Below are 27,143 nucleotides of genomic sequence, written 5' to 3'. Positions count from 1 at the left end.
AAAAGGGTTTAAAGGTAGTCAAGAAGAAAGAGTGCTAAGATTATTCAACAGGCACGGAGGGGTTAATGCTAGAAACAGGAAGTAAATGGATAAGGTCAGGCATCAAGAAAGGAAATAAACGGTCATGCACCGAGAAAAGAGGCTGTTAAGGTTTAAGCACGAACTTAAGCAAGGCCAGGCAGCTGGTAGTGAGGGGTTAAGGTTAGGCACCACGTAGGGAAATGGAAAAGTTAGGCAACAGGCAGTAAACGTGAATCACAAAAGAGGCAAGAGAGCTAAGACTAGGCACCTGCCAAGGGATGGTTAGAATTAAGCAGTGGCTCCCTCCACAGATGTAAGCTCCAGGCGTTGGAGTGTCCCATTTCCATAAACTATTTTCCTTTTCTGTCCCGGTACCCACTTCAGAGACATACCAGCTAATATCACAGTGCACCAATGACCACAATATATAAGTATAAATGGGGGCAGCATCACATAAACCGTACTCATATAAGCTCATATAAGCTTGGAATTCAAAACGGAAAATATCTAAATACATACAGCCAATCACCATCATTAGTATTTTAGCTAGCAATTTTCTTATTTTGCTGTATAAGCAATGTTCTTTTGTAGCATAGTTATGTCATGCACAGAAATAAAATAGATGATTAGACTGCTAACATCAAGCTTAAATTACTGACTTTCTTACTAATGGTTGGGATAGTGATGGTGGTGGTTAAGGGAAGGAAGGTGTAAATTGTTACCTTCTGTGTTTTGTTGAGAACATTTTGATTACTTACTGACTTAATAGATACACAAAAAACATGAAGTGAGGGTAAATTTCACTGATAGGAGACATAGATAGCGGAAAAAAACCCTGTCTCATGTCTTAACCTTTCCCGAGTTCAGATACCTCTCAGGTTATAGTCCTTGCACGTGTGTGTGTGGCTTTAGCCTGGTCATACCCAACTAAAGGATATCATCACAATTCTACCCATCCACATGCATAAATCAACAGTGCAGTACGATAGGACTCACAAACTGCCAACAGCCTACATGCTGCCAAGATACTAACGCCAGTAAACTCAGGCAGACCTAACAACAGTTATGAGTTATCTACCAGATTATCAAGTATAGTAAGTAGAAGATGTCAAAGTCAATGCCAGATCCCTGCAGGGTACCACAGTTTTCATCAGTTACTATTAAATAAACTGCTTGTTACCATGGCTGTAGAATCTACGTATGACAATACCTCTCTCAAAGATCAGACTGAGGCATGCCACAGATTTCTATCATCTTCACTGGAACAAAACATCACTTTTCATAATGACATTTACAATGTGGAGAGAGCAATGGAGAGCAAAATGGCACAGCAGTACAATAACATTTTCATGGCTGACTTCAAGGAGAGATTTGTCAACACCTTATACCAGAAACCACTTATTTATCACTGCCAAATCGATGATATTTTTATTATATAAATAGAAGGAGAAGATAATCTAAAAAAAAATCAATGTCAATTTAATTCCACCCATCAATCAAATTAAAAATGGAATACTCCATAAACTCTACAGTGTACTACACTGTCCATCAAACAAGGCAGACTGCATACATCTGTGTACAGAAACCCCACTTGAGAGATGCAACAAAGTCCAACTCTCGCCCCCCCCTCCCCAACTCTCCAGACCAGCAATCATATACAGCCAGGCTACCAAATACCACTGATATGTTCTGACCCTCAGGACAGCAATAAACACTGTAGACGGCTGCCAGTATTATTCCAACAAAAATACACAACTTAGTGATACAGAATCAGAACCATCAGCACCACACAAATGTAACAATAATGTGGCAGGAAACACACGATTACATTTCTATTCGAAAACAGAAAAAAAACAAATAGAAAACAGTAAAATACTGGCATAATGTCACTGGAAGGAATTGTTACACTTCACTAAAGCTAGCTGATAACAATGCTGGTTGGTAATCAAATTGTCTTGTAACTGTAGCCTGCTTCCTCCCTGGATATGATGATTTTGGAAAGGCAATAGCAATTTTACCTATTAGCTTAAGAGTTAAGTGGACATTTGAATTATTAACCCTTCCAGTAGCTTGAAACCCAGTCACATTTTCTTCATATTAGTTTCATTTCCCAACCCTGTCCTAAAGTACCACCAACAATGCATGTTTTGCAGAAATCCACAACCATTCACAGGTGGGGTAATTAGCGTCTCAGCACAGCTGATTGACTACCTCTGTGGATTTCCACAAAAATATGCTCTGTTGGTGGTACTCAAGGACAGGGTTAGAAAACCCTGTTTAGGCCATAGATGGAATTTGAGTTTCATACCACTTTACGAATTCAGAGGGAAAACGTCTTGAAATGCAAAGAGAATAAAATATGTACACATATACAGTACCTACTACTGGTAGCTACCTTCATTCCCCAACTACAAGGTGTACACAAAACAGTCAGAAGTTACAACCCATTATAATGCAAACTAAGTATTTCAATGAAAACTTTCCAGCCTCCCTATTTCGGCCTTCAACCAACTACCCAATAGGAAACGTAATTCTGTTTAGGAGTACATTATGATGGGGGACCAAACCTTGCAACAGATAATGCTGCAAATTGTGCAGTAATGTTAAGCCATCATCATTGTCACTGTACAATATTTAACATTGCAAGGTCATGCTGCCACTCTTCCATCAATGTGGTGTACCTAATACAGTGTGTGAGAAGGGCTATTATGTTGAATAAAGATACAGAAAAACGAGTGTGACAAGGGCTATTACACTGAAGAAACATCACAGAGATAACAAACAAATAAGACTCTACAAAGACAAGCAATGATAGGACACGGAAGATAACTACTATACTCCAATTGGTCATCATAATTTGGAACCAAGGCGTAATGCTGAGGATCGAAAATGCTATGCTTCTGAAAGGAGTTTTCAGATCTATGTAGGACAGAGAAACATTTTGAACAGATGATGATAATCTTGTTCAGTACAAGACGAACAGGATTCAATCCAACCTATCTGACACGTGTATGATTCCTTCTTTCACTTCTCTCTGTCCTATACCTAATTCTGCAAAGACCCTACTTTCCTCAGCCTATTTACAATTCCTTACATAGCCATTAACCAGCTCTTATCTTTGGATTTTTTTTCTTACATGCTTGTAGCAAGAGGCACAATGTGTTCTTATAATATAATTTAGAATGTAATTCTGTATACTTGTGCATCTATTGAATGTAGGCACACTTGAAAGCTAATCATAAAGCTAAGGGAGCCATTGTTGCTTATCAAGATAAACAATTATTGATCACAATGAATTGATGTGATGGGAGATACTACAGTTGCAGATACAAGGTCTATCACATAGAGTACTCCAGTATTCAACCTTTCTTTTACTTATGTATTTATTTTCTTTCTGCAAGTGAACTAAGACAGCAATAATCATCTTATATCTTTTGCAGAAATGACTGATGTAGGAATAGCGCGTGTGTCTGTTCCTTCTAAATGACTTCTGTAGTGCCTTTTTCTCCAATAAACTTTATGTATTGCTCTTTTCTTAGGGTTTTTAGGGTTTTATGCTTTACATTTGGGGATCATCTGAATTTTCTGCTCTGTCTTTTTTGAGGTAAATGTTCTTGAAAAGAACACATGATTGGCTAAGCAGCCTCTGGAAACGTAGAGGGTGAAAGGGGCAGTCTCCCTTAGGATGCAGAAGCTGATTGCTTAATCATTTTTAGAAATTACGTTATGATGGATTACTCATAGGCTAATAATAGGGCATGGCAAAATATGATATGATGAAAAATCTGATTATAAATGCTGTAAATGTTATATGTGAATAATCCATTTGTGTTTTATGTTTAACAGTTTTTAACAGATGGCTGTTTGACATTATTTTGCAGTGTGGCACTAACTATGTACCAGTTTGTGGATCAAATGGAGATACTTACCAGAATGAGTGCTTCCTGAGGAGATCCGCCTGCAGGCAGCAGAAACATTTAACTGTAGAATTACAGGGACCCTGCAATACTGGTAAGAGTCTGTGGTGATAAACATGTCTTTAAAAGTGAACTGAGCACCATTTTTAGCACCCAGGGCATCTCAATAGCACATTTAATATGCAAGGCAACATAGTAGTTCATTAATAAAAAAAAGCTGCAATTTTACCTGTTCTTTTTACATTTAGCAGAGGCTTTTATTATCCTACTTCCTCCTACTTCTGTGGCCTGCCTGACCCACAGAAGTTTCAGGCAGATAAGGACTGATGTAATTATTTGATTGCACACATTAGCCGGACGGCAAACAAAAGCTTTTTATCAGTGTGTGTGTGTGTGTGTGTGTGTGGGGGGGGGGGGGGGGGGTAGATAAAACAATGTGCTTTAAAGTGACTAGAGAAGTCACAGATGCTATCTTCACACCTTCTCCTGGATGAATAATGGGCAGCTAGAAGGGGAGGAGGGAACATGGCAGCTCCTGTAGCTTTTAGAAACCAGTGAAAAGAGTGGTGCTTGGTTCTCTTTAAAGCATTAGTGAGCCATAAATAAGTCCTAAAGAAACTGTGACTGTTATTTAAGCAAGGTGCTAGTGGCATGTCTTCTGGCTGCATATGTGTGATTTATACTATGCTGGGAGAATAAAAAATGGCCACAGTCAGCAGTTCCTTGGTCAATGCTGGAATGTAATAGATGTATTGACAGTCATTCACTGGTGGAAACCGTCTGTATTTAGTAAAAGCTGGATCAAACAGCATTCAGTTAAGCTTCTACACCACTTTCCTATGTGAAGCCTATCGTTAGGCACAAGGCCAAACTTACTATTTAATAGGTCAGTTAGCAGAGTGCTCAAATGTTACCTTTTTGCATGAAATGTGGTTTCTGCGGCTAGGAGACCCCTTTATAAAATAGGTAACTTGAAGCAGCACAGTTGTAATAACTAATGGCAAATTATGAATATGCACAGTTGTTCTGATAAGGCCTGGTACACACATGCAATGTTGATTGGTTAATAATTGGTCAACTGCTTCATGTATTATACGCAAACTCTTCATAGTATTAAAAATCTGTTGGCCCTTAAAGTACATGGTGGTGGAAAAATTGATCAGTCATTGGCCAATCGAAACTGTGTACCAGGCTTTAGAGAGCGCACAGAGTTGTGCACAGGCAGAGCTTTCTGAGAACACTGCAGCCTCCAGCTTTGGAAGTTTGCATTAAAGGAAGTCACAGTTTATATGACATCAACTTATCAAGGTAGTAATATTTTATCTCTAATTTTTAATCTTTGCAATCTGCTATCACAGTTTTGCAAACCTTGTGTGAAAATGGTAAAATTAAATATACATGTTTGATTATCATAGCCAGAAAGATCATTATTTTGGAGTCTAGTGTTAGATCAGGTTAATTAGCAACATGATTACTAATCTGTCATGTTAGATCACTACCAACCGCTATTGTTTTTTTGATTGTGGCCCTCAATGCACCTCTTCCTTGTTCTCCCCCTCCCCGCGTTATGGAGCAGAAAAGGCTGCCAATCCCTGTGTCTGTACATTGATCATTCCGAGAATATTGCAAATGTGTATGTAGTTTAGTATTAAAAAAATATAGAATATTCTATTATTTAGAATTCGAATAAGATAAGTTGCTTCAGACAACTGAAGTTACAGGCAAAAAACACAACACTATTTCCATGTCAGCACTACTGTACACCCCCACTGTGACAGCCGCTGCTCCTGAAGTGGCAGTAAATAGCCGCGTCATACAATCCGTCACTGGTTTGTAATGTTTGTGTCTTACATAACCAGCCTCGGACAGGCCCACCGAACCACCGATGGTCCCATCGGTGGGCCCCGGCCGTCCCGCCTCCTGGGGGCCCCAGTGCTAAAAAGGAGTGGGGCTAAGCGCAGGAAGGGGGGACATTGTGCACCGATCGGCGGGGAGGGGCGGAAGCCTCCCCCCTTCCCTCACCTAGGGGCCCCCCTTCCGCGCTCCCCCCCCCTCCAGAATTGCAGCCAGCGGCAGCACCGGGGAAGAATCACTTAGCGGCATGACGGAGAGATCCGTAGCTCTGCGTGCCGCTGGCTGCCTGGCTGGTCTCTGTCTCCTGAACTGACTGTCCAATCACGCTCTCGCAGGAAGTACTGCGAGAGCGTGATTGGACAGTCAGTTCAGGAGACAGAGACCAGCCAGCGGCACGCAGAGCTACGGATCTCCGTCATGCTGGTAAGTGATTCATCCCCGCTGCTGCCGCTGGCTGCAATTCTGGAGGGGGGGGGCCCTAGGTGAGGGAGGGGGGTGGCTTCCGCCCCACCCCGCCGATCTTTGCCCGCTGCCAACCTGATTGCGTTTGGGAGGGGGGGGGGGGTATGATATCTGCCACCATCCTGATTGCATTTTGAGGGGGGGTATCTGCCACCAACCTGCCCACATTATGATTTTCTGGTGTCTGCTGCCCACATTACGATTTTCTGGTCACTGCTGCCCACATTACGATTTTCAGGTGTCTGCTGCCCACATTGCGATTTTCAGGTGTCTGCTGCCCACATTACGATTTTCAGGTGTCTGCTGCCCACATTACGATTTTCAGGTGTCTGCTGCCCACATTACGATTTTCAGGTGTCTGCTGCCCACATTACGATTTTCTGGTCACTGCTGCCCACATTGCGATTTTCTGGTGCCTGCTGCCCACATTGCGATTTTCTGGTGCCTGCTGCCCACATTGCGATTTTCTGGTGCCTGCTGCCCACATTGCGATTTTCAGGTGTCTGCTGCCCACATTGGGATTTTCTGGTGCCTGCTGCCCACATTGCGATTTTCTGGTGTCTGCTGCACACATTGTGATTTTCAGGTGTCTGCTGCACACATTGTGATTTTCAGGTGTCTGCTGCACACATTACGATTTTCAGGTGTCTGCTGCCCACATTACGATTTTCAGGTGTCTGCTGCCCACATTACGATTTTCAGGTGTCTGCTGCCCACATTACGATTTTCTGGTGACTGCTGCCCACATTGTGATTTTCAGGTGTCTGCTGCCCACATTACGATTTTCTGGTGTCTGCTGCCCACATTACGATTTTCAGGTGTCTGCTGCCCACATTACGATTTTCTGGTCACTGCTGCCCACATTGCGATTTTCAGGTGTCTGCTGCCCACATTACGATTTTCTGGTCACTGCTGCCCACTTTTGGGGGGGGGGGGGTATCTGCCACCAACCTGATTGCATTTTGGGGGGTATCTGCCGCCAATCTGATTGCATTTTGTGGGGGTATCTGCCGCCAACCTGATTGCATGTTGTGGGGGTATCTGCCGCCAACCTGATTGCATTTTGTTGGAAAATCTGCTGCGATTTGACTACTTGATGAATTATCATTAGGGATGTAACTACTTAAATATTTTATCTAAAATGTATCTGGTTGGACCTAATCTCTGTGAATAACACCGCTACTTATGTTGTGTTTTGTTTTTTTTAAAGTCTGCTCATGACTCATCGTGACCACGCCGATGTTCCAGTGCGTGGTGACACCCATTTACTTTTGCTGCGGCGCGCTGCGCGCACCGCATGTGGAAATAAGCCTATTGGAGACTGTCCTCAGAAGTGCTCACGATCTTTTCCCTACCATAAACTCATGCAAAATTTCTAGAGTGCATGTGTATGTGAGCCCAAAATGGGGGGGAGGGGGAGGAGGAGGAGGAGGGGATCGGGGGGGGGGGGGGGCAGGCTGAAACTTCCTTGGTGGGCCCTAGGCTGAAACTTCCTTGGTGGGCCCTTAGTGTCCCAGTCCGACCCTGTACATAACAATTATTGGGAGAATACTTATTTTTTATATATATGCTGGCAAGATAAGTAATAAGGCAAAATATGTTAAAGCAAGACTGTGAGGAAAAAAATGATAAAAGTCAGATACTAACCTAAGTAGCGGAAAGCCTTTGGGTGGTCCAGAGGGATACATTAAAAAGGCACACCCGTTAAAATAGGTACGAGGAAATGCAGACAGTAGAATATCAGTAATTATACTATCGCCCCCTGGCACCCAAAGAAAAACCTGATTGGTGAGAGCCGCTGCAGAGTGCAGTGGCTCTGCAGAAGCTGTGTGAGCCACTGCAATTTGCGTAAGCCTATGTCTGGTACACATGATGAGATTTCCTGGCAAATTTACTGCCAGATCCATTATTTCCAATATGTCTGATCTGATTTCCAATTGATTTTCCATTCGATTTTCTATTCACCTCTATGGAAAATCAATCAGAAATCAGATCAGACATGTTGAAAATAATCGATCTGGCAGTAAATTTGCCAGAAAATCTCATAATGTGTACCAAGCATTAGAGAAAGGAAAATTGCAGCAGAAGTTTGGAGGGGGAGCCGCTGCAGAGCTGATGTCAGCCCCCCGGAGCCCAAATTAACCGCGTAGTGCCGCTATAGCCAGTAATAACATTATAGGCTATGGTGGCGCCTAAATTAACTGGCATGCTGTGCAACCTCTTTTAACAGTTTCGGGTCCAAATCCCTCTTCAGCCCACCACTGCTGCCTGGGACCCTCTTGTTCTTTATGGCCCCGTTACCCTCCGTGTACGAGCACATCCATACTGCATATGCGTGAGTATTGCCTAAACATGCCCAGAATGAAGACACTCATTTACAGCGTTTGCAGCTTTGTGCTACTGGACATGCGCAGACATGCGGCCCTGCAGCTAGCCCTTAAAGCTGCAGTGGCCTTAATTGTACAAAAATAGCCTGGTCACTGGGCGGTTTAAGACTGTGGTCTTTAAAGAGACTCTGAAGCGAGTGAGATAGCATTTAATTAGTGTAAAGCACCTTACATAGTGCTAAACCGCCGCTATCCCGTGGCAAAACGAGGGGTTTATACCCCCCAAATACCCTCTTCTAGGTCCGGGGAGCGCTTCCTGCTTGAGGCAGAGCTAATCACTGTAGCTCTGCCTCTCAGCACGTCAATCCCGGGTGATCGTCGCCTCTCCCCGCCCCTTTCAAGCTTCCTTCACAGTGAGGGGCGGGGAGAGGCGGAGATCCGCCGGCAGATTGACGCGCTGAGAGGCAGAGCTGCAGCTCATAGCTCTGCCTCCACGAGCAGCAAAATCCACTATCAAGAAAGTTGTTGATTTTGTACGGGGGATTTGGGGGGTATAAACCCCTCGTTTTGCCGCGGCATAGCGGCGGTTTAGCACTATGTAAGGTGCTTTACACTAATCAAATGCTATCTCACTCGCTTCAGAGTCTCTTTAAAGACCACAGTCTTAAACACCCCAGTGACCAGGCTATTTTTTACAATTAAGGCCACTGCAGCTTTAAGGGTTAGCGGCGATTTAGCACTATGTAAGGTGCTTTACAATAATCAAATGCTATCTAACTCGCTTCAGTCTCTCTTTAAGTGGTTAAAGACCATGCCTCCTGCAAAATAAATGCAGGGGTACCTTGCGATACAAAAAAATTGTTTGCAGGGGTTCCTTGAGATCCAAAAGTTATTTGCAGGGTTCCTCCAGGGTAATAAAGTTGAGAAAGGCTGATCTAGAGGCTTCCTACTACAGAGGTAAGTATCCAATCTTTATTTAATTGACTTCAGGTACACTTTAATATTTCTGTGTCATTAGAAATTTCTTTGGGATAAGTAAGTAAGTAGATACAGAGACTGGGAGACACCGCAGAAAATAAATACATAACTTAATCTTCAAATTGTATTAAGTGTGAAGGAGAGTTCGTTGTTATGAGTCACTAAACAATAACTGAGATAGAGGAGTGAAAGATCAGAGGGTTCACACGTATCACACTAAAATGTTCATAGCAATCTCCTTCCCAATCCACCACACTGCACAATCTCTGCTCACTCTTTGATTTGTGGACATTGTTATTCTCCACATGATTCACTTATTTACAGATTATAGCTTCAGCAGCAGGAAGGCAGACAAAAGAAAAATCGCACAAGGACAGAGGAAGAGTATTGGAAAGAAACTGAATTTAAAGATGTGATACTTGTGGAAAGTCCAGGGATATATAATCACTATCTACCATTTTGTATCATATATATATATATATATATATATAGAGAGAGAGAGAGAGAGAGAGAGAGAGAGAGAGAGAGAGAGAGAGAGAGACAAAAGAAAGAGAGAGGTTGTCCATCAGATTTGTGGATACAATGATGGCATTTATGTGGCACCTAGAATAAGGTACTTTTTAGATTTAGGCTCCAGGAAAAAAAAAACGGTTTAGTTCTTATTTGCATGTTGAGTTTTGGCAAAGCTGGTCTGGGTTGTAGAGCCAGTCAAGGAAGAGAGGGTGGATTCCCTGCCAATGGGATCTGCTATTCGGATGTTCCAATGGTGCAGGGAGAGCATGGGTGCTGCTATGATCAGGAAGCAGCATGTCAGAATGAGGTCAGCTGGTTCCTAGAGCAGGAGAGGAACAGCACTCTTATGAACACCCTTGCAAACTTTGCATTGCCAGTTTGTACTTTGAATGTCTAGTGATATGTTTGGCTTAATATGTGTTGCTGTATGTAAATGTACTGCCATTACAATTGTATGGGCATGTCCACATCTATGCATTGAAATGGACCTCATTATCCAAACACATTTTCTACAGTGCGTTTCTGAGTAACATCTGCGATAAAGTGCGTAGCAGAGCAATTCTTCATACTATGAAAAATAACGTGCACATTATAACTTGCAGAGTGCGTGTTGTGTTTTGCCAGCGCTATAGTGTGGGCATTACCCAATGTACATAGGAAGTCGAAGTGAGAGGGATATGGAGGCTGCCATATTTATTTCCTTTTAAGCAATACATGTTGCCTGGCTGGCCTGCTGATCCTCTGCCTCTAATACTTACTACAGACCCTGAACAAGTTGGCTGAGGCAAGCAATAATGACTGCCTCTGCTGATAATCCGGCGCGTGTACAGCAGCCCTGACCACCATTTGGCCAGTAATTCACCAGGCATATCAATTTCCCAGAGCGACGGCTGATATCTTTGTTCTACCCGCTCGACCCACCTGCCACAAGACGTAACATCTGCGCTGCTCCATTGATACTCTACCCCCCCCCCCCTCCCGCATTGCAGCAGAACACACCGTCAACTTGTAATATAACTACATATCTGTACAGCCTAGACCCTGCAATGTCGTCTGAGTGATTGGCTCCCGATCCCCGTTGGGCAACATCCAACTGGAGTGTGTGTACAATGCTTTAGCCTCAGTCAGAAAGGGACTACAGTGAGGTAGCCAGATGCTGAGCCAAGCTGCTGATTATTTTTTTGGCTGTGTGTTTTGTCTGATAATTGTTTAATAAATGTTGCCTAAGGATTGCCCCAGGGACCCTGAGCCATGCTTCCCCCCTCAACTAACCCCCCACCCTCAAGTCTGTCATCAGCTTTATTTTTGTACTGCAGGCCTCTGCAGAGTTTTTAGCAGCGTTACAACTCATGTGTCCCAGCTGACACGCTTCTCCATTAGTCTGTGCTCTCCCATCCTCATCTTCGCATACGTAACAACGTGTTATGTAAGAACATGCGCCGGAGGAGAGGCACACCTGCGAGGATGAAGAAGACAGGAATGCACAGACTAATGGAGGACAGACTAATCAAAATGCTGCTAAAAACCCTGCAAGGGGCCCCGGGAACAAAGCTAAAGTTAGCGGAAAACCTGGGGGAGAAGGTGGCAGCTGTCTTAGGGCCCTAGGAAATTTGTAATAGGACCCTAATGCTGCTTACATGGGAGGGAGAGATGGGGTGTCGGGGCAACATTGTCACAAGAACTGGCCCTGACTGACTCCTTACCTTCCTGGCTACTGTGTGCAAAGAGTTAACAGTCTAAGGCCCATGCAGAGTCATCCCCACCAGAAACACACTGGAAAGGCAACCCACCAGTGTGTAAGAGTTTTCTTGGTTCATTAGCTGAGTTTCCCAGAATGTGGTCTGCAATGTCCGGGCTCCTGGTACCTGATCTGTGGCCCAGGGGCTGCATCTAATGCTTCAGTGCTTATGCCACATTCACACTAACATTATTTTTTCTCAAAACAAACAATTATTGATTAAGATTGATTCATGGGATGTGATTAACACTTACTCAGCACTTAGTGATGCAGGAGAACAGAGGCGCCAAAAGGATAAAAGGAAGCTAAATGAGCTTAAAAACCAAATTAATAGTAAATAGAGGAGGTAGTGGTGGACATACCTCCTCCAAGTAGACACACAACGACTGTAGCAAAGACAGTCAATATTTTTTATTTATGAACTCTAAATATGCAACGCGTTTCGCAGGTTTTATCCCGCTTCATCAGGCAATAACAATGGAGCAATAGCATATGTGGTCAGTAAAAGAGCCAGGCACCTCTGCTTCTTATCCTGTGATCAAAATTTGAAGACAGAATTCCTACCCGCAGAAGCCTCATTTCACACGAAAACATAACATGTGAACTACGTAATTCCAAAGCTATTAGATTCCGTTTTAAGTCTTTTTCTGGAGTTAGGTTTTTACAGCAAGGCATTATGTTTTACACCTAGTGCTCACATTACAGTATAAAGAAAATCAAAGGTTTCAGACATGGCATATGAACAGATATTTTGGCGCTATATAAAAAAATGCATATTGTGTGCATTTCTACTATTGCCAAGAACAAAAGATTTTAAGTAGGGGAATGTGTGAATTGTGTGTCTATTGTCAAACATCTAGGTGCAAGAAACAGAAACATCAAGGTCTAAGTGCTTCAAGTCTTTTATTTCTTTCAATTTCCTCTAGCAGCAGAACAGGTGACAGCTATGTGTGTCAGAACGCACAATATTCCACTTTGTTCTAGCCGACTTGTTTCAGCTATATTGTTCTTTTTGGAAATTGATGTGTAAGAAAGAATTCAGTAGCATGCTGTTATTTTAGCAGAGTATGCCAGCTCCTGCAAGGTGCTGATGAAGAAAAAGGAGTAAACTCCACTGAACAGTCATCACAGCCAGCATGACATGCAGCTCTTCGGTAGGAAGCCCTTTATGGGGACACTTGAGAAAGGGCGCTTTCCCCAAATGTTACGCCTCATGACTCCCACTGGCAGTGGCATAACTAAGGAGCTTGAGGTCCCAGTGCAAGTTTTACATTGGGCCCCAAGAACTCTATTGATATGGAGCCTCAAAACCCACCAAGTACTGCTGCAGTGCCAGAGAGATGTAATCAGAGTGAGGAACCAGTTAGTTAAGGTTAGCAACTATTCCATGTGCATATAGAGGTGTTCAATCCCAGCATAGCACCAATGAAAAGATAATAAGATTGATAAAGGAGGGCCCCTAGTTGGCCCCTCTGGCCCAGGGGCCCCCGGTGCAGTCGCAACCTCTGCATCCTCTATTGCTATGCCACTGCCCACTGGCTATGATGATCTGTTCTAAATAAATGGGATCATGCTGAATGTGGAAAAGCAGCCATAAATTAGCGATCTGAGTAATCTGCGTGATCTGCGCGGCTGGATAGTGCACTGGTTTAGGGCTCTGCCTCTGACACGGGCAACCTGGGTTTAAATCTTGGCTCTTCCCATTCAGTAAGCAAGCACCTACTCAGTAGAGAGTCCTTGAGCTAGACTCCTTAACACTTCTACTGCCTACTGAGCGCACCTTGTGGCTGCAGCCCTGGGGCTTTGAGTCTGCCAGGAAAAAAAGCGCTAACTAAATGTTATTTGCAAATCTTAAAACCAGAACCATGCGCTGCCTTACAGTTGACTAAACAGAAGTCCTTTGATTGCAACCATCCACAGTCTTCCAATCAGGTCTTCCACTTCAATATACAGTACAGACCAAAAGTTTGGACACACCTTCTCATTCAAAGAGTTTTCTTTATTTTTATGACTATGAACATTGTAGATTCACACTGAAGGCATCCAAACTATGAATTAACACATGTGGAAGTATAGTACATAACCAAAAAGTGTGAAACAACTGAAAATATGTCATATTCTAGGTTCTTCAAAGTAGCCACCTTTTGCTTTGATTACTGCTTTGCACACTCTTGGCATTCTCTAGTGGGAGACCGGCAGGGACTGAAAGGACGAGGAGGCACCTCGTGGGCTATGGGGGGCTGGAGGAAGTCTCAGGTAAGTTCAGATTCCGGGTTTTTTTTGTCTGTTCAGGGTCCTTTTAACAGTAACCTTGACCCACGGTTGGACTAAGTTTTGAGTTTTTCTCTTTAAAAAATCCTGCTGGCTCTTGGAAGGGACATACTGGCTTCTGAATTCAGTATGAATTTTTCCACCCTTGTCTTAGGCCCTAGTTCACTGCCAAATGTCCCCACTTATCTTAACTTTGTCCCTAGCTGTAACCCTTTGACTGCCACAAACACTAAGCCTAGCATGTGAAATAATCCCTTATCTACCTAACGGTGCAACATTATTCATCCTAACTTTAATTTACAACCCTAGCCTGACCTTAACACTGTACCTCAGCTCAAAGCTTCATACACACGCAAAATGAAACTCATCCGTGGGTGGCTGAGATCCCCTTTACATGAACAGTGATGCCATCATTAGCAAGATGGCAGCTTCCATGCAGGCAGTCAAAACACACAGCAGAAATATGCTATAGGGAGGTGTAACAGTGATAACACACTACGATCATCATACCTTCTGCTGCATTTCCCTTACAAAGATAAGACTCTGAAGATTAATAATGATTTAGCTCTTTAATGATTGAGTTAAATGCTCAGGAGGGAGATCCATTAGCTATAGGTGTCTTATTACAAAGATTTTCATTAAAAGTAAATCACTTGATGTAATCTATGCAGCTGGACAAGTATGGTAATAAAAAAAGCATTTATGCTAAGGCACTTTTTTATGAAAACTGTTGTCAGAGATGAAAGGGGATAGGCTTGCAGTTCAGGCATTTGCACCTAGACAAGTCATTGTCTACCGCAGAGCCTGAGTCACTTCTGTAAATGGTCCTCTCTGCCAGCTTGTGACAAATGAAGATTCACAGTTGTTTTCTGCTGCCCCTCCCAGCATTGTGTAAAGAAATAAGGTGAGAAAACAAGAGATTCGGATTATTTAAATTACATATTGATGCTCCTGACATAAACACGTTTAACATTAGAATGAATGCAATGGAAATCTCTGCTCCTCAGTAATTTATTAACCTGCTGGGCGGTCTGGACGAGCTCAGCTCGTCCAGTACCGCCGGAGCCTGCCGCTCAGGCCCTGCTGGGCCGATTTGGCTCAAATAAAAAGCAGCACACGCAGCCGGCACTTTGCCAGCCGCGTGTGCTGCCTGATCGCCGCCGCTCTGCGGCGATCCGCCGCGAGCAGCGGCGAAAGAGGGCCCCCCTAGCCGCCTGAGCCCAGCGTAGCCGGAACAAAAAGTTCCGGCCAGCGCTAAGGGCTGGATCGGAGGCGGCTGACGTCAGGACGTCGGCTGACGTCGATGACGTCACTCCGCTCGTCGCTATGGCGACGATGTAAGCAAAACAAGGAAGGCCGCTCATTGCGGCCTTCCTTGTTTATTCTGGGCGCCGGAGGCGATCGGAAGATCGCCTCCGGAGCGCCCTCTAGTGGGCTTTCATGCAGCCAACTTTCAGTTGGCTGCATGAAATAGTTTTTTTTTTATTAAAAAAAAAACCCTCCCGCAGCCTGCCTGGCGATCTTAATAGAACGCCAGGCAGGTTAACATACACAAGGGTTTTCAATGAAAGTTACAAACTCTGATGCGTTACACAACATGCTACACTAGAAAACCTTACTAACATCTAAACTGTAACATCTGAAACTGTGGCGGCTGCGGATACGCAGGCTATACCCGCAGCTGCCTTTTTTTCCCTGTTCACAGGCCTTATCCGTCCCGGCGGCGTCCAGCACTCCGGGAACGGCATTGTCTCTTGCTCATAGGGTCTCTGTATCGCACGGGCGCGCGCGGAGACAGGACCTTTATGCTGGAAGAAGGCGCGTCAGCTGACCTGCCGGTTGGCTGACTTCAGGAGTGACTCACGCCGCTCGGATTGGCTGATTGCTAGGGGGCGTGGCGCTGGGCTTTCCTCGGCTTCTTAAGCCTTCACAGATCATTGGCAACTCGTCTGCTGTTGCGAATACACTCGTGTTAGCGCTCAGACCTAGTGAGGTTCCTGTTGATGATAGATGTATATGCAGTGTTTGCAATATACATCTATCTATAGTTAGTTATTATTACATTGTATTCTGATAACCTGTGTATGATTCTGGCTACTCTCTGACCTTGCTATTGCTAAACGATTCTGTATCTCTGCCTTTCTGACTTTAGTTGCTGAACCTCTGCCTGATATTAACTACTCTCTCGCCTGCCGATTTTGTACTATCTCTACCTGCCTGTTATCGAATCTTGCCTGTCTGACTACTGTACTCACCAGTGGGCCCTAGCCACTGGTGAGGTGCTCTAGCTATTAGAACCTACCAGCCCCTCTGGTGAGGTTCAGACTTACTTGCATAGCTCCAGTGACTGATAGTACCTTGCCAGTTCCACTGGCAAGGTCTAGATAAACTATTCAGTCATTTGTGTTGATAGTACTTTACCAGCTCCTCTGGGAAGGTATAGTTAAACTATTCAGTCATTTGTGTTGATAGTACCTTACCAGCTCCTCTGGGAAGATCTAGTTAAACTATTCAGTCATTTGTGTTGATAGTACCTTACCAGCTCCTCTAGGAAGGTCTAGTTAACCTATTCAGTCATTTGTGCTGTTAGTACCTTGTCAGCTCCTCTAGCAAGGTCTAGTTAAACTATTCAGTCATTTGTGCTGTTAGTACCTTACCAGCTCCTCTGGTAAGGTTTAGCCAAACGTCCTTAATTCTTTCATTATTAGTACTTTGCCAGCTCCTCTGGTAAAGGTATTGTTATTTGTGTTGGTAGACCCTCCAGCTCCTCTGGAGAAGTCTATACTGTTGCACCAAACACCACACCTTACTCTCAGCTAGCTATACTAGTATTATTGGTGATACTGCAGATCACCACATAATCAGGTATAGCGTCTGTATTATTGGTGATTCTGCAGATCACAAATAATCAGACGTCTGAGTTGCTGCACCCAATCGTTACATAAACATTGTGCAAAGGGAAGAGAGCTACATACAGAGTTTAATACTGTATACCAGTGGTTCTCAAACTTTTTAGAGCATGTTCCTCTTTGCGGGCCATCCCTGAGCCTATGTACCAATATGCTTTTCATAAGCCAAAACATAATTAGACAGAGCTTGACCCGGAAGTATACATAATTGGCAGCATTTCCCCCAAAAAATTCACTTAATTTGGCAGAGGTTCCTCCAAAATACACAAAATGAGGCAGTGTTTCCCCACAAAATATACGTAATGTGGCAGCATTTTCCTTCCAAAAATACATAATTATGCAGTTTCCCCAAAAATAAACAAAACGAGGCAGTGTTTCCCCCAAAATACACATGATTAGACAGTGCTTTCCCACAAAATACACATAATTAGACACCAGTTTCCCCAATATACACAAAATGCAGCAGTTTTTTCCCCAAATAGACATAATTATGCGGCGTTTCACCCAAATTACCCCAAATGAGGCAGAATTTCCCCAAAATACACATGATTAGGCAGCGTAGACAAATAGACTCCCCGAGTTTCACAGTTCCTATATATACAGTCAAGGGCAGAAAAGTAGCATCCTTTTTAATCTTCTAATCTACAGTATAGTGTTATGAAACTTTCACTGCATATTTTATAAGAGAAAAATCCCCTTTAGGCAGGTGGTACATGTTGAAAAATGATTTTCTGCATATGTGCTATGTGTACTGAGAGAGATTGGCACAGTGAGTGCTAACAATGTCTGCCTGATACAATCACATGCACTATCCCAGAGGAGCACCTCATTACTGCTGTCCCTGAAGACATATACAATAGTCCTAACACTTTAAATAATGCTTCATGGTATATGATAAAAATCGGTTAGCCAATGAAATAGATGAGTATTTCAGGTAGTAAGGTAAACAAACTGGCACCAATGGAATGTTTGCAAGGAAGCATTAATTTAACATTTTTGGTTGTTGTGCAGTTTTCCTTCAGCAAACATCACATATAGAGCTGCTGGGACATGGTTTGACTATTATACAAAATGTATTTTAACAGTGAATGGACATTGCTAACATGTTTGGCTAGCTTATTATCTACTTTGAAAGAGTGTTAAAATGACTTTTGCTGCTCAGGTACAGGTTGTGTGCCCTGAATGGAATTTAAAGGACAACTGTAGTGAGAGGTATATGGAGGCTGCCATATTTATTTCCTTTTAAGCAATACCAGTTACCTGGCAGCCCTGCTTGTCTATTTGCCAGCAGTCGTGTCTGAATCACACCAGAAACAAGCATGCAGCTAATACTGTCAGATCTGACAATAATGTCAGAAACTTCTGATCTGCTGCATGCTTGTTCAGGGGCTATGACTAAAGGTATTTATTTATTTTATTTATTTATTTATTTATTATTTATTGTATTTATAAAGCGCCAACATATTACGCAGCGCTGAGTATTAGAGGCAAAGTATCAGCAGGATAGCCAGGCAACTAGTATTGCTAAAAAGTAAGTAAATATGGCTGCCTCCAAATACCTCTCACTACAGTTGTCCTTTAAATTAACATTGAGATGGGGTCCCTACAACTCCTGTTGTGTTACCAATGAAAAGCAATATCTTCCAAGTAGGAACTGGCCATTCTCTTGTCTTTAAAGGACATTTGTAACGAGAGAGATTTGGAGGCTGCCATATTTATTTGATGATTCTGATGATCCTCTGCCTCTAATAATTTTAGCCATAGACCCTGAACAAGCATGCAGCACATCAGGTGTTTCTAATATTATTGTCAGATCTGACAAGATTAGCTGCATGCTTGTTTCTGGTGTTATTCAGACAACACTGCAGCCAAATACAGTAGTTCAGCAGGGCTACCAGGCAACTAGTACTGTTTAAGAGGAAATAAATATGGCAGCCTCCTTATTTTTCTCACTGCAGTTGTTCTTAAAAGGGAAGCCAAATTCAAGTGAAAAAAAAGAGTTTCACTTACCTGGTGCTTCTACCAGCCCCCTGCACCATCCTGGAAGGAACCTCCAGTGCTCCGCAGTGGCTTTGTTTCGATTTCGGTGACAGAGCCAGTTTCCGGTCACTGCGCGTGTCTTCGTTCATGCTCCAGTCACCGGGAGCGTCCTGCGCAGGCTGAGTAGAGATTTTCTTGTACTGTGCAGGTACAGTGGCCGGCGGCAGGCTCAGTCACCAAAATTGAAACTAAACCACTGCGGGGAACTGGAGGATTGTTCCAGGACGGGGTGGGCACAGTACTGGTAGAAGTTTCAGGTAAGTGAAACACTTCTTTTTTCCACTTCACTTTAGGTTCCCTTTAGGCTGCTTACACACCAAGACGTTCCAGGCGCACGTTAGTGCGCCTGTAACGCTCCCCCAACGCACAGCAATGTAACACAAGTGGGCTGTTCACACAGCCCACGTTGCGTTACATGTAATGCTGCACGTTCGGTGCAAAGTGCAGCATGCTACGGCGTTGGAGCGGCTATAGCCGCGTTAGACTGTTTGCACATGCGCAGTGGGGGGCGGAGAGGAGGCGAGGAGAGCCAGCTACAGTAGCCGCGCACATGGCTACTTAATATTCACTGCACTGGCGGCAGCTGATTGGCCGGCGGGACCACGTGATGCGGAGTGTCTCGCTCCGCATCACGTGGTCCCGCTGGCCAATCAGCGCCACTCTGGGAGACATTATAGGACTCGAGCCGCCTAACGCGGCTCACTCTACCGTCGGCTCTTGCAGCACCATACGTTGTGTTAGGTGCATGTTATGCGACCTTAACGTGCCACCTAATGCAACGTCTTGGTGTGCAAGAAGCCTTAAAGAATACTTTATTATGCTTGGACCCATTGATCAAACAATCTGAGACATTTTCTACTCATTCTAATATATACCGTAAGCCAAACGTTTGCCTTGTGAGAAATTTTGAGGAATAATAAGTCTTTCGTAGCTGATAAGTTTTAAAGGACAAGAAAATGTTTTAAATTGCAGACTTTATTTCCATTGAAAGCTCAAAGCAAAGAAGCTTCTTGGTGTTCTCCTTCCAATTATATTGAGAATATTAGTGATTGTTACAGTGCTATTTACTGTTCCTTTACTATAGTCCAAAATCATACTGCAGAGCAGGTAAATCTCAAATCTGAATTGATTGGAAAATGGGACTCATTATTTACTGTAAATGCCATGCTGTAGATATTGTCCTTCCAATATGTCAACATCCCTATCAGTAGTGTCCCTACTAGTGGACATTTTCCTGCCAGTTTTCAGTGTTGGTAAACTGTGGCACTAACATCAAGTTAATAAATAAGATTACCACATGTGTAGGCATTATACTTGTAATAAATGATTGTAACTGTTTTTTAAATCTTTACCTATAGCCAGCATATTACTCACAGCAATTACAAAATGTACCTGTTTTTAAAGGAGTTCACAATCTTAGCTCTGTGAAGTTGTCCTCCTGCAATCAGCATTCCATTATGTTCGGTTAGTGCTACATTTGTGTCAATTTGTGCTGTTGATTACTTTTGACGATAGTAGCAATTATTTTTTATTTAGAAAATAACATCATTTAGCCCCCCTACAACAGCGCACAGACATGTAACTGGTACAGTTGGTTAGTGCTGTATTTGTGCTGCAAAAGTCATTTTTTTATAGTTTTTGAGATATTAAAGAGAATCTGTACTCTACAATTCTTACTATAAAAAGCATACCATTCTATTCATTATGTTCTCCTGGGCCCCTCTTTGCTGTTTCTGCCACTCCCTACTGAGATCCTGGCTTGTAATTGCCAGTTTTAGGCTGTGTTTACAAACAAAAAACATGGCTGCTAAATAGCATAGGCTCAGAGAAGCTCAGTCTGACTCATACAGAGCCTGTAGTGGGCGTAGAGAGGGTGTGCATAATCTCTATCCTATCACAGCAGAGCAGCACATTCCTGCCTGAGCTGACAAAGCCGGAAAAGGAAAGAAGATTAGATTAGATAACAGAGATAATACAGCCACTGTGCAACTAGTAAAGGCTGCAGTAAGACAGACCACATTAGAACAGGTATAGGAACTTATAGGATAGAAGAAATAAGGCTGAAAATTTTGTTACAGAGTCTCTTTAAAGTTTTTATAAAGATCAAATATTCACCCAGGGAAACACTGTTACACGGGTGCTGAGTGAACTTTTGACCTTTACAAAAAACTTAAATATCTCATAAACTATAAAAGATGGAACAATGTTTTTTGCAACACAAATGGACACAAACACAGCACTACCCAACCATACTGGTTTCATGTCTGTGCGCTGTAGTAGGTGGGTACTGGGAATCTTTCAAGCGAAAGTAGCATACATCTTTGTTTTTGCGGCACAAATGACACAACGACACAATGAAAATTTTATTTTTGCAGATTGTAGGAAAAGCAGTTTCACAGATCCCACAATCTACTGTAATGTTCCCCATGTATGTACTGTGATCAGATGTCGGTTAACTTACTACAGGTGTCTTGATTGTTGAGAGAAACTTGCACAAGCATGGAGAGAAAGCACAAATCTAAACAGATCTCATTTTATCAACGTCCATGTCGAAATTGTAAACATATCTAAAAGTTCACAATTTTATTTTGATTTTTTTTTGTCTCAACTGTATACCTGCTTTATGACTTTATGCTGTTGCTTTTCACTTTGCAATAATGTTGTTAGATGTCAGACAGCTGAATCTTTTCTAAGTATGAAAAGACAGACTGTCAAACATTAGTACATCACTTCAATAAAAGGTCATTCTGCATATCAATTTGGATATAATAAATAAGTAGTGCAAAGAAAGACTGTATGACTAATGTCTGTTTGCTTTCTTTTTTATACAGATTTTGCATCTGGATCAGGAGAAGGAGGTAATTTCAATTTCTTTAAAATGAAATATTTTTGTTTAATTTTACCCCAGATAATGAACCTGAGCCCTGATTCAATAGGCTTTTCTCTTGGGTTACAGGAGATAAACACTGAACCTCGTGAATACAATTTCCTTTTTGCTTCTATAAAGCAAAAAAGTACTCAACCGTTTAAGTTGTCCCAAAGTAACTTTACTACCTTTTTACCTATATTTCACTTGCTAGATGCTGATGCTGGTGTGTGCATAGTGGACATTAATATATTTTGTTAGCTCCCTTATCAGTTTAGTTTGATGCACTATATGTCCTAGGAGAGGACACCAGGATGTGCTTCTAATCTTTTAGGTAGGTTCGATGCAATGGACGATTGCATGTCTGCACTATGCATGTTACAGGGCCCCAGTTAGGACAGCTGCGAATATCTAGGCAGTGTAGGTGACTATGCAAGGGAATGCATTCTTTTGTAACCCGGGCTTTTAACTTAGCTGTAGGGATAGTAGTGGTGCCTGGATGATTGATCCATGTGAATGCATTTGTTTGAACATTTGCATGTGAGTGTGCAAAGAGTTAACTGTTCTTTGGTACAGACTGCTGCCAAATTACTGAAGACAGATAGAGATCTGCCTGTACATTGCAAGAGACTTTTAGGCTGGATTCAGAGTGGTCAGGTGCATAATGCATGCATTATAATGAGTATGAACTGCAATGGAGACTGCACATAGACTTTAATACAAAGCCTACATACAGCAAGCTAGAATAATGCAATCTGTTACATCGCAGTACTGTGAACAACCTCATAGAACTGTATGGGCAGTGAGTTGACATGCAGCTGAGCACATTGATCTAGCCTTAAAGGGAACCTTAACTGTGGGGGGGGGGGGGGGGAATACACTTACCTGGGGCTTTCCCAAGCCTCCTGCAGCCGTCTTGCGTCATGCGGACGCGCTTTACGGCTCTTTACGACGGGGAATGCGGAAGAAGAAGACGCTTTGCCGGAGGACGACTGGCAGTCGGCCAAAAACGAAACTTAGCCGCGGAGGGAGACCGGAGGGCACCGAAGGACCGACGCGGGCACAGGACGGCTGCAGGAGGCTTGGGAAAGCCTCAGGTAAGTGAATTTTTTTTTGCCCCCACAGTTAAGGTTCCCTTTAAAGTATCTTAACAGACATTTGCAGACTGCTAAGGTAATTGCTGATGTATTTTGTATAGATTTCACACATTTAAAATCCATAATCAGAAATGTAAAATGTTGTTACCATATTACTACATGATTTTATAGATATGTTGTAAAATAGTTTTAGAAAATGATGACAATTTAAGAGAGAATGACAGAGTTTAGGAACATGTTAAATGAATCTGATAGAAATGGGTGAAATGTTGTTAGAGGCTTGTTGTTATATGTTGGTAGAGACTGGCGAAATGTTGCTGAAGACTGTTAAGCCTCGTACCCACGAGGCACAAATGTTGCCAGTTGCCGGGAAAAAAAAAAAAAAGCAGCGATAGCTCGTCGCCAGATCCCTCTGTGCAACAGCCGTACACATGGCACACAGAGGGACAGAGATGCGGCGGAAGCTGTCGCCAAAGGTTCCTCCCCCCCGCCGTCCCCCAGCCGGAAGCTCCATACATTGTGTATGGAGTTGCTGTCGCTAGTCTGCATACACACGGCGGACTAGCGACAGTTGCGTCGAAGTTGCGGCGACAGCTATTGCAGGCGATTGACCAAGTCAATCGCCCAGCAACAGCTCTGAGTAGCGACGGTTCGGGGCGCGCGCGTCATACACACGGGCGACCTGTCGACGCAACACGCGCGTGCCACGTGGTTGCAGCGACAGTTGTAGCCCGTGTGTATGGGCCATTAGAGGCAAGTTGCATGTTGCTAGAGACAAACAATCTGGGCTATACTGCATACAGCAACGGCAAAGCTACACTCACTTTTCTCTATTACAGCTAAGCAATAAGTTTGGCCTCTTACACACCTCTAGCTTGGCAGATGGATAGTGAATTCACCTTAGGGTGATGATCCCACTTTCCTGTGATAAAATTATGCACTAAAACCTGTTTTGACCTCAACCTGCTGATTGGACAAGAAGGTACATTAAACACGGATAAGGTCATTCCTTTGCTTCTCCTCTGCTGACAACTCTGCTGTGGCACTTAAAATATACTAATGGGATCATGGACCAATATATTTCATGTAAAAATGTTCATATTTGTCCTTTATATAATCATAATCTATATCTTCAAGGGAACTCACAATGTTGTGCTGCCTGTGCATATATGCGTGTAAAATACTCTGGCAGCCAGCTAACTTTAATTCTTTTTAAGTGCTCCATCAGTATATTTATATTCATCAAGCTTTGATTTGCCATTGTCTAATAAACGCATGCAAAGACTTGGGCTTGGCCATGATCTTGCCTTTCAGACATGATCGTTTACATTAGTAAAGCTACTCACAAACTGGGGATCCAGCCCTGACCTCAGCACTGACTTCCTATAGAATAATGCCTAGCTCCTAATATTTTCCCATTTATTATTATTATTTAGTATCTGTATAGCTCTGACATTATCTGCAGCACTTCACACAGTACATGATCCTGTCACTAACTGTCCCTTAGGGGGGCTCACAATCCGATCCCTACCATAATCATATGCCCATCATGGTCTGCCATAGTCATATATCCATCATTGACTGGGTCCTGTTTAGAGGGAAGCCAATTAACTTATCTGTATGTTTTTAGATGTGGGAGGAAACTGTGCCTGGAGGAAACCCCACAGAGGCATGTGGAGAACATACAAACTCCATTTTCATTTTAAAAATTATTGTATTTTTGGATATTACACAAAAGCGTTAGAGCTTTCTGCATCCACATTTGGGACAATTTCTCTTGTGTCCATTCCTAACAAGAAATGGGTAAATCTGTCCAAACATAGAAGATATAGCAGTTATTTGAGACGCAATGTCATGAGTACAAACTCCAGTTTTAACTCTTTATTTTGCGAACCTAACCAAACAAAGAATTTTAAAACAGAGTGTTGAGTCATCACAATGTTTTTCATATGGCTTACCTGTGGTGGGTGGTCATTCACTTGAAAGGACTTGAGAACATTGGTTCTTTGGCTTTACCACTAAGAAATGCAGGGAATCTTGTTATATAGAGTGGGGAAAAGCTAAGAGCCTAGTTGCTGCCCCACATTTCTTATCCCTGCTACCACCAGAATTCACAATGATAACGGAAATCTCTCCAATGACAGTACAGACAGCAATAAAGAAAAAAACAATCAAGCAGGAGGCTCTAGTCCATTTCCAAACTAACACTAAAATAAAATACTTCTGTGGAGATGTCTTTGAAAAAAATGGAAAATCTGCCACATTAATTATTTTTACTTCAGTTTCCATAGCTGATTGCCTACACAGCTAACAGTTACAAACTGGGCCAGTATGCTTGGAGGTAATGTTCTGTGCAAATCTGCATGCGTGCGCACACTTGTCACCTGCAAACAAGCATCATGTTGCTGGCGGTGCTAAGTGAGTCCTTGCCAGTATTCTCTGCCAGCAAGTTTCCAGCCCTAGTATTCAGGCATTTTCAAGCTGCATATTCATAATGTAATTTTGCATTGAATGCCATCACTGTTTTCATATGGTTTCTGCAGTGTTGTGAATACCTTGAATTACTGGGTATTTTTAAATTTTACAAGCTAAAATAAACTGGTAGCAATCATACCTATTTATGATCCAAATATATGTAGCGCTATAAAATAATATGCAAAGTGTAATTACAGATATTGTGCTTCATAAAATGGAAGAGGTTAGCTTAGAAATTCGGTATTACTTACAAAAACACTTTGCGGCAATCATTTTGACATTTGTAGCTACCACCATTTCCTGTAATCTAGTAAAAGCAGATAATGAGGTTAATAAAAAGCAAGTGTAGATCCATGATGTTAACCTCTGTGAGGAGTTCCTGTTATAATAATAAATTCCTATTCTACTTACCTGTTAATGCTCTCGCGTACACACCTTATACAGCATTTATATAGCACTGGAATCTTCCATAATGCTTCAAAGAACTGTCCCTCTAAGGAGCCCACAGTCTAATCCCAATCGTAAGCCAATTTGGGGAGGACCAATTAACATCCAGTATTTTTTGGGGATGTGAAAGCAGACACGTGTGTGTGTGGGGGGGGGAGGGGATGGGTGGGGTGGCTCTGTGTGTCCAACCCCCCGTTTTTTTATTTGAATAAAAAAAAGCCCCTTCAGCTACGCAAAATAAACTCTACCCTGGCCGAAATATGCCCTGCCCACTACCCGCAGGAAGCCCCGCCTTTCCCATGTCACTTTGGAGTTGAGAGGCAGTTCCCCGACAGGAGACCTGTAGGCAAGCATTCGAGCACCAGCACCCACAGGGACCCCTCCCTTCCCCAACATGCACTGCAACCTTTTCCTCCTCCACCAGCACCCGCACTGCCCTCTCCCACCCCCAGCATTTACAATGACTTCTCCCAGCATGCACACTGACCTCTCCATCCCCCAGCACCCACATTGACCTCACCCTCCCCCTGCACCCACAGTGACAATTCCATGCCCAGCTCCCACATTACATTCATCCAGGAGCCACCTCCTCTTCCCTATAGCAAGCACTCACATGCTACTCAGAACCCACACCGTTTCCTCCCACAGCTGGCACCCACTACTTTCACCCACATGATATCCAGTACCTGCACCCATCCTCAACATGGCACCCAGTACTTACATCTGCACCCACATTATATCAAGTACCTGCACCCAGCATCGACATGGCACCCAGTGCTTACACCTGCACTCAGCCTCCACACGGCACCCACATGATAACCAGTGCCCTCACATGGAATCATCATGGATTTGAATATCTGCACTCGGCACCCACATAACACTCAATGCCCACCCATAGCCAGCACCAAGTGCAGGCATGTCACTAAGTATTCGCACCCATGTGGTACCCAGTACATGCACCCAGTACTCACTTGCATCCACCATATGGCAGTACCAGCACCCATTACCTACATGACACCTAGTAGTTTCATCTGCACTCAACCCAATACCTACCCAGTACCTGCACCTAGCACCCACATGACATCTAGTACCTGTACCCAGAACTCACTTGGCACTGAGTTCCTGCACTGCATGCAAATACGGACCACACCCCCCCCACCCCTCCCCAATACCCAGCACCCACACCTACATCGCACCCAGTAATCACATGGCAACAAGTTTTCCCCAT

At 43.2% G+C, this 27,143-nt stretch overlaps 1 protein-coding gene across 4 annotated transcripts in view; it reads left to right on the top strand.

Moving 5' to 3' along the window:
• Positions 1 to 27,143, top strand: part of TMEFF1 (transmembrane protein with EGF like and two follistatin like domains 1) — a 312,349-nt gene that overhangs the window by 180,295 nt on the left and 104,911 nt on the right. For all 4 annotated transcript variants that reach the window (XM_068236701.1, XM_068236699.1, XM_068236698.1 and 1 more), the window contains exons 3-4: positions 3,903 to 4,032; positions 21,862 to 21,888. In XM_068236701.1, coding sequence (XP_068092802.1) covers positions 3,903 to 4,032; positions 21,862 to 21,888 — 157 coding nt within the window. The remainder of the gene's footprint in view (positions 1 to 3,902; positions 4,033 to 21,861; positions 21,889 to 27,143) is intronic.

This window comes from Hyperolius riggenbachi, chromosome 5, assembly GCF_040937935.1.
Source record: "Hyperolius riggenbachi isolate aHypRig1 chromosome 5, aHypRig1.pri, whole genome shotgun sequence".
NCBI classification, from domain to species: domain Eukaryota; kingdom Metazoa; phylum Chordata; class Amphibia; order Anura; family Hyperoliidae; genus Hyperolius; species Hyperolius riggenbachi.
This window is presented reverse-complemented; position numbering and strand designations above follow the sequence as displayed.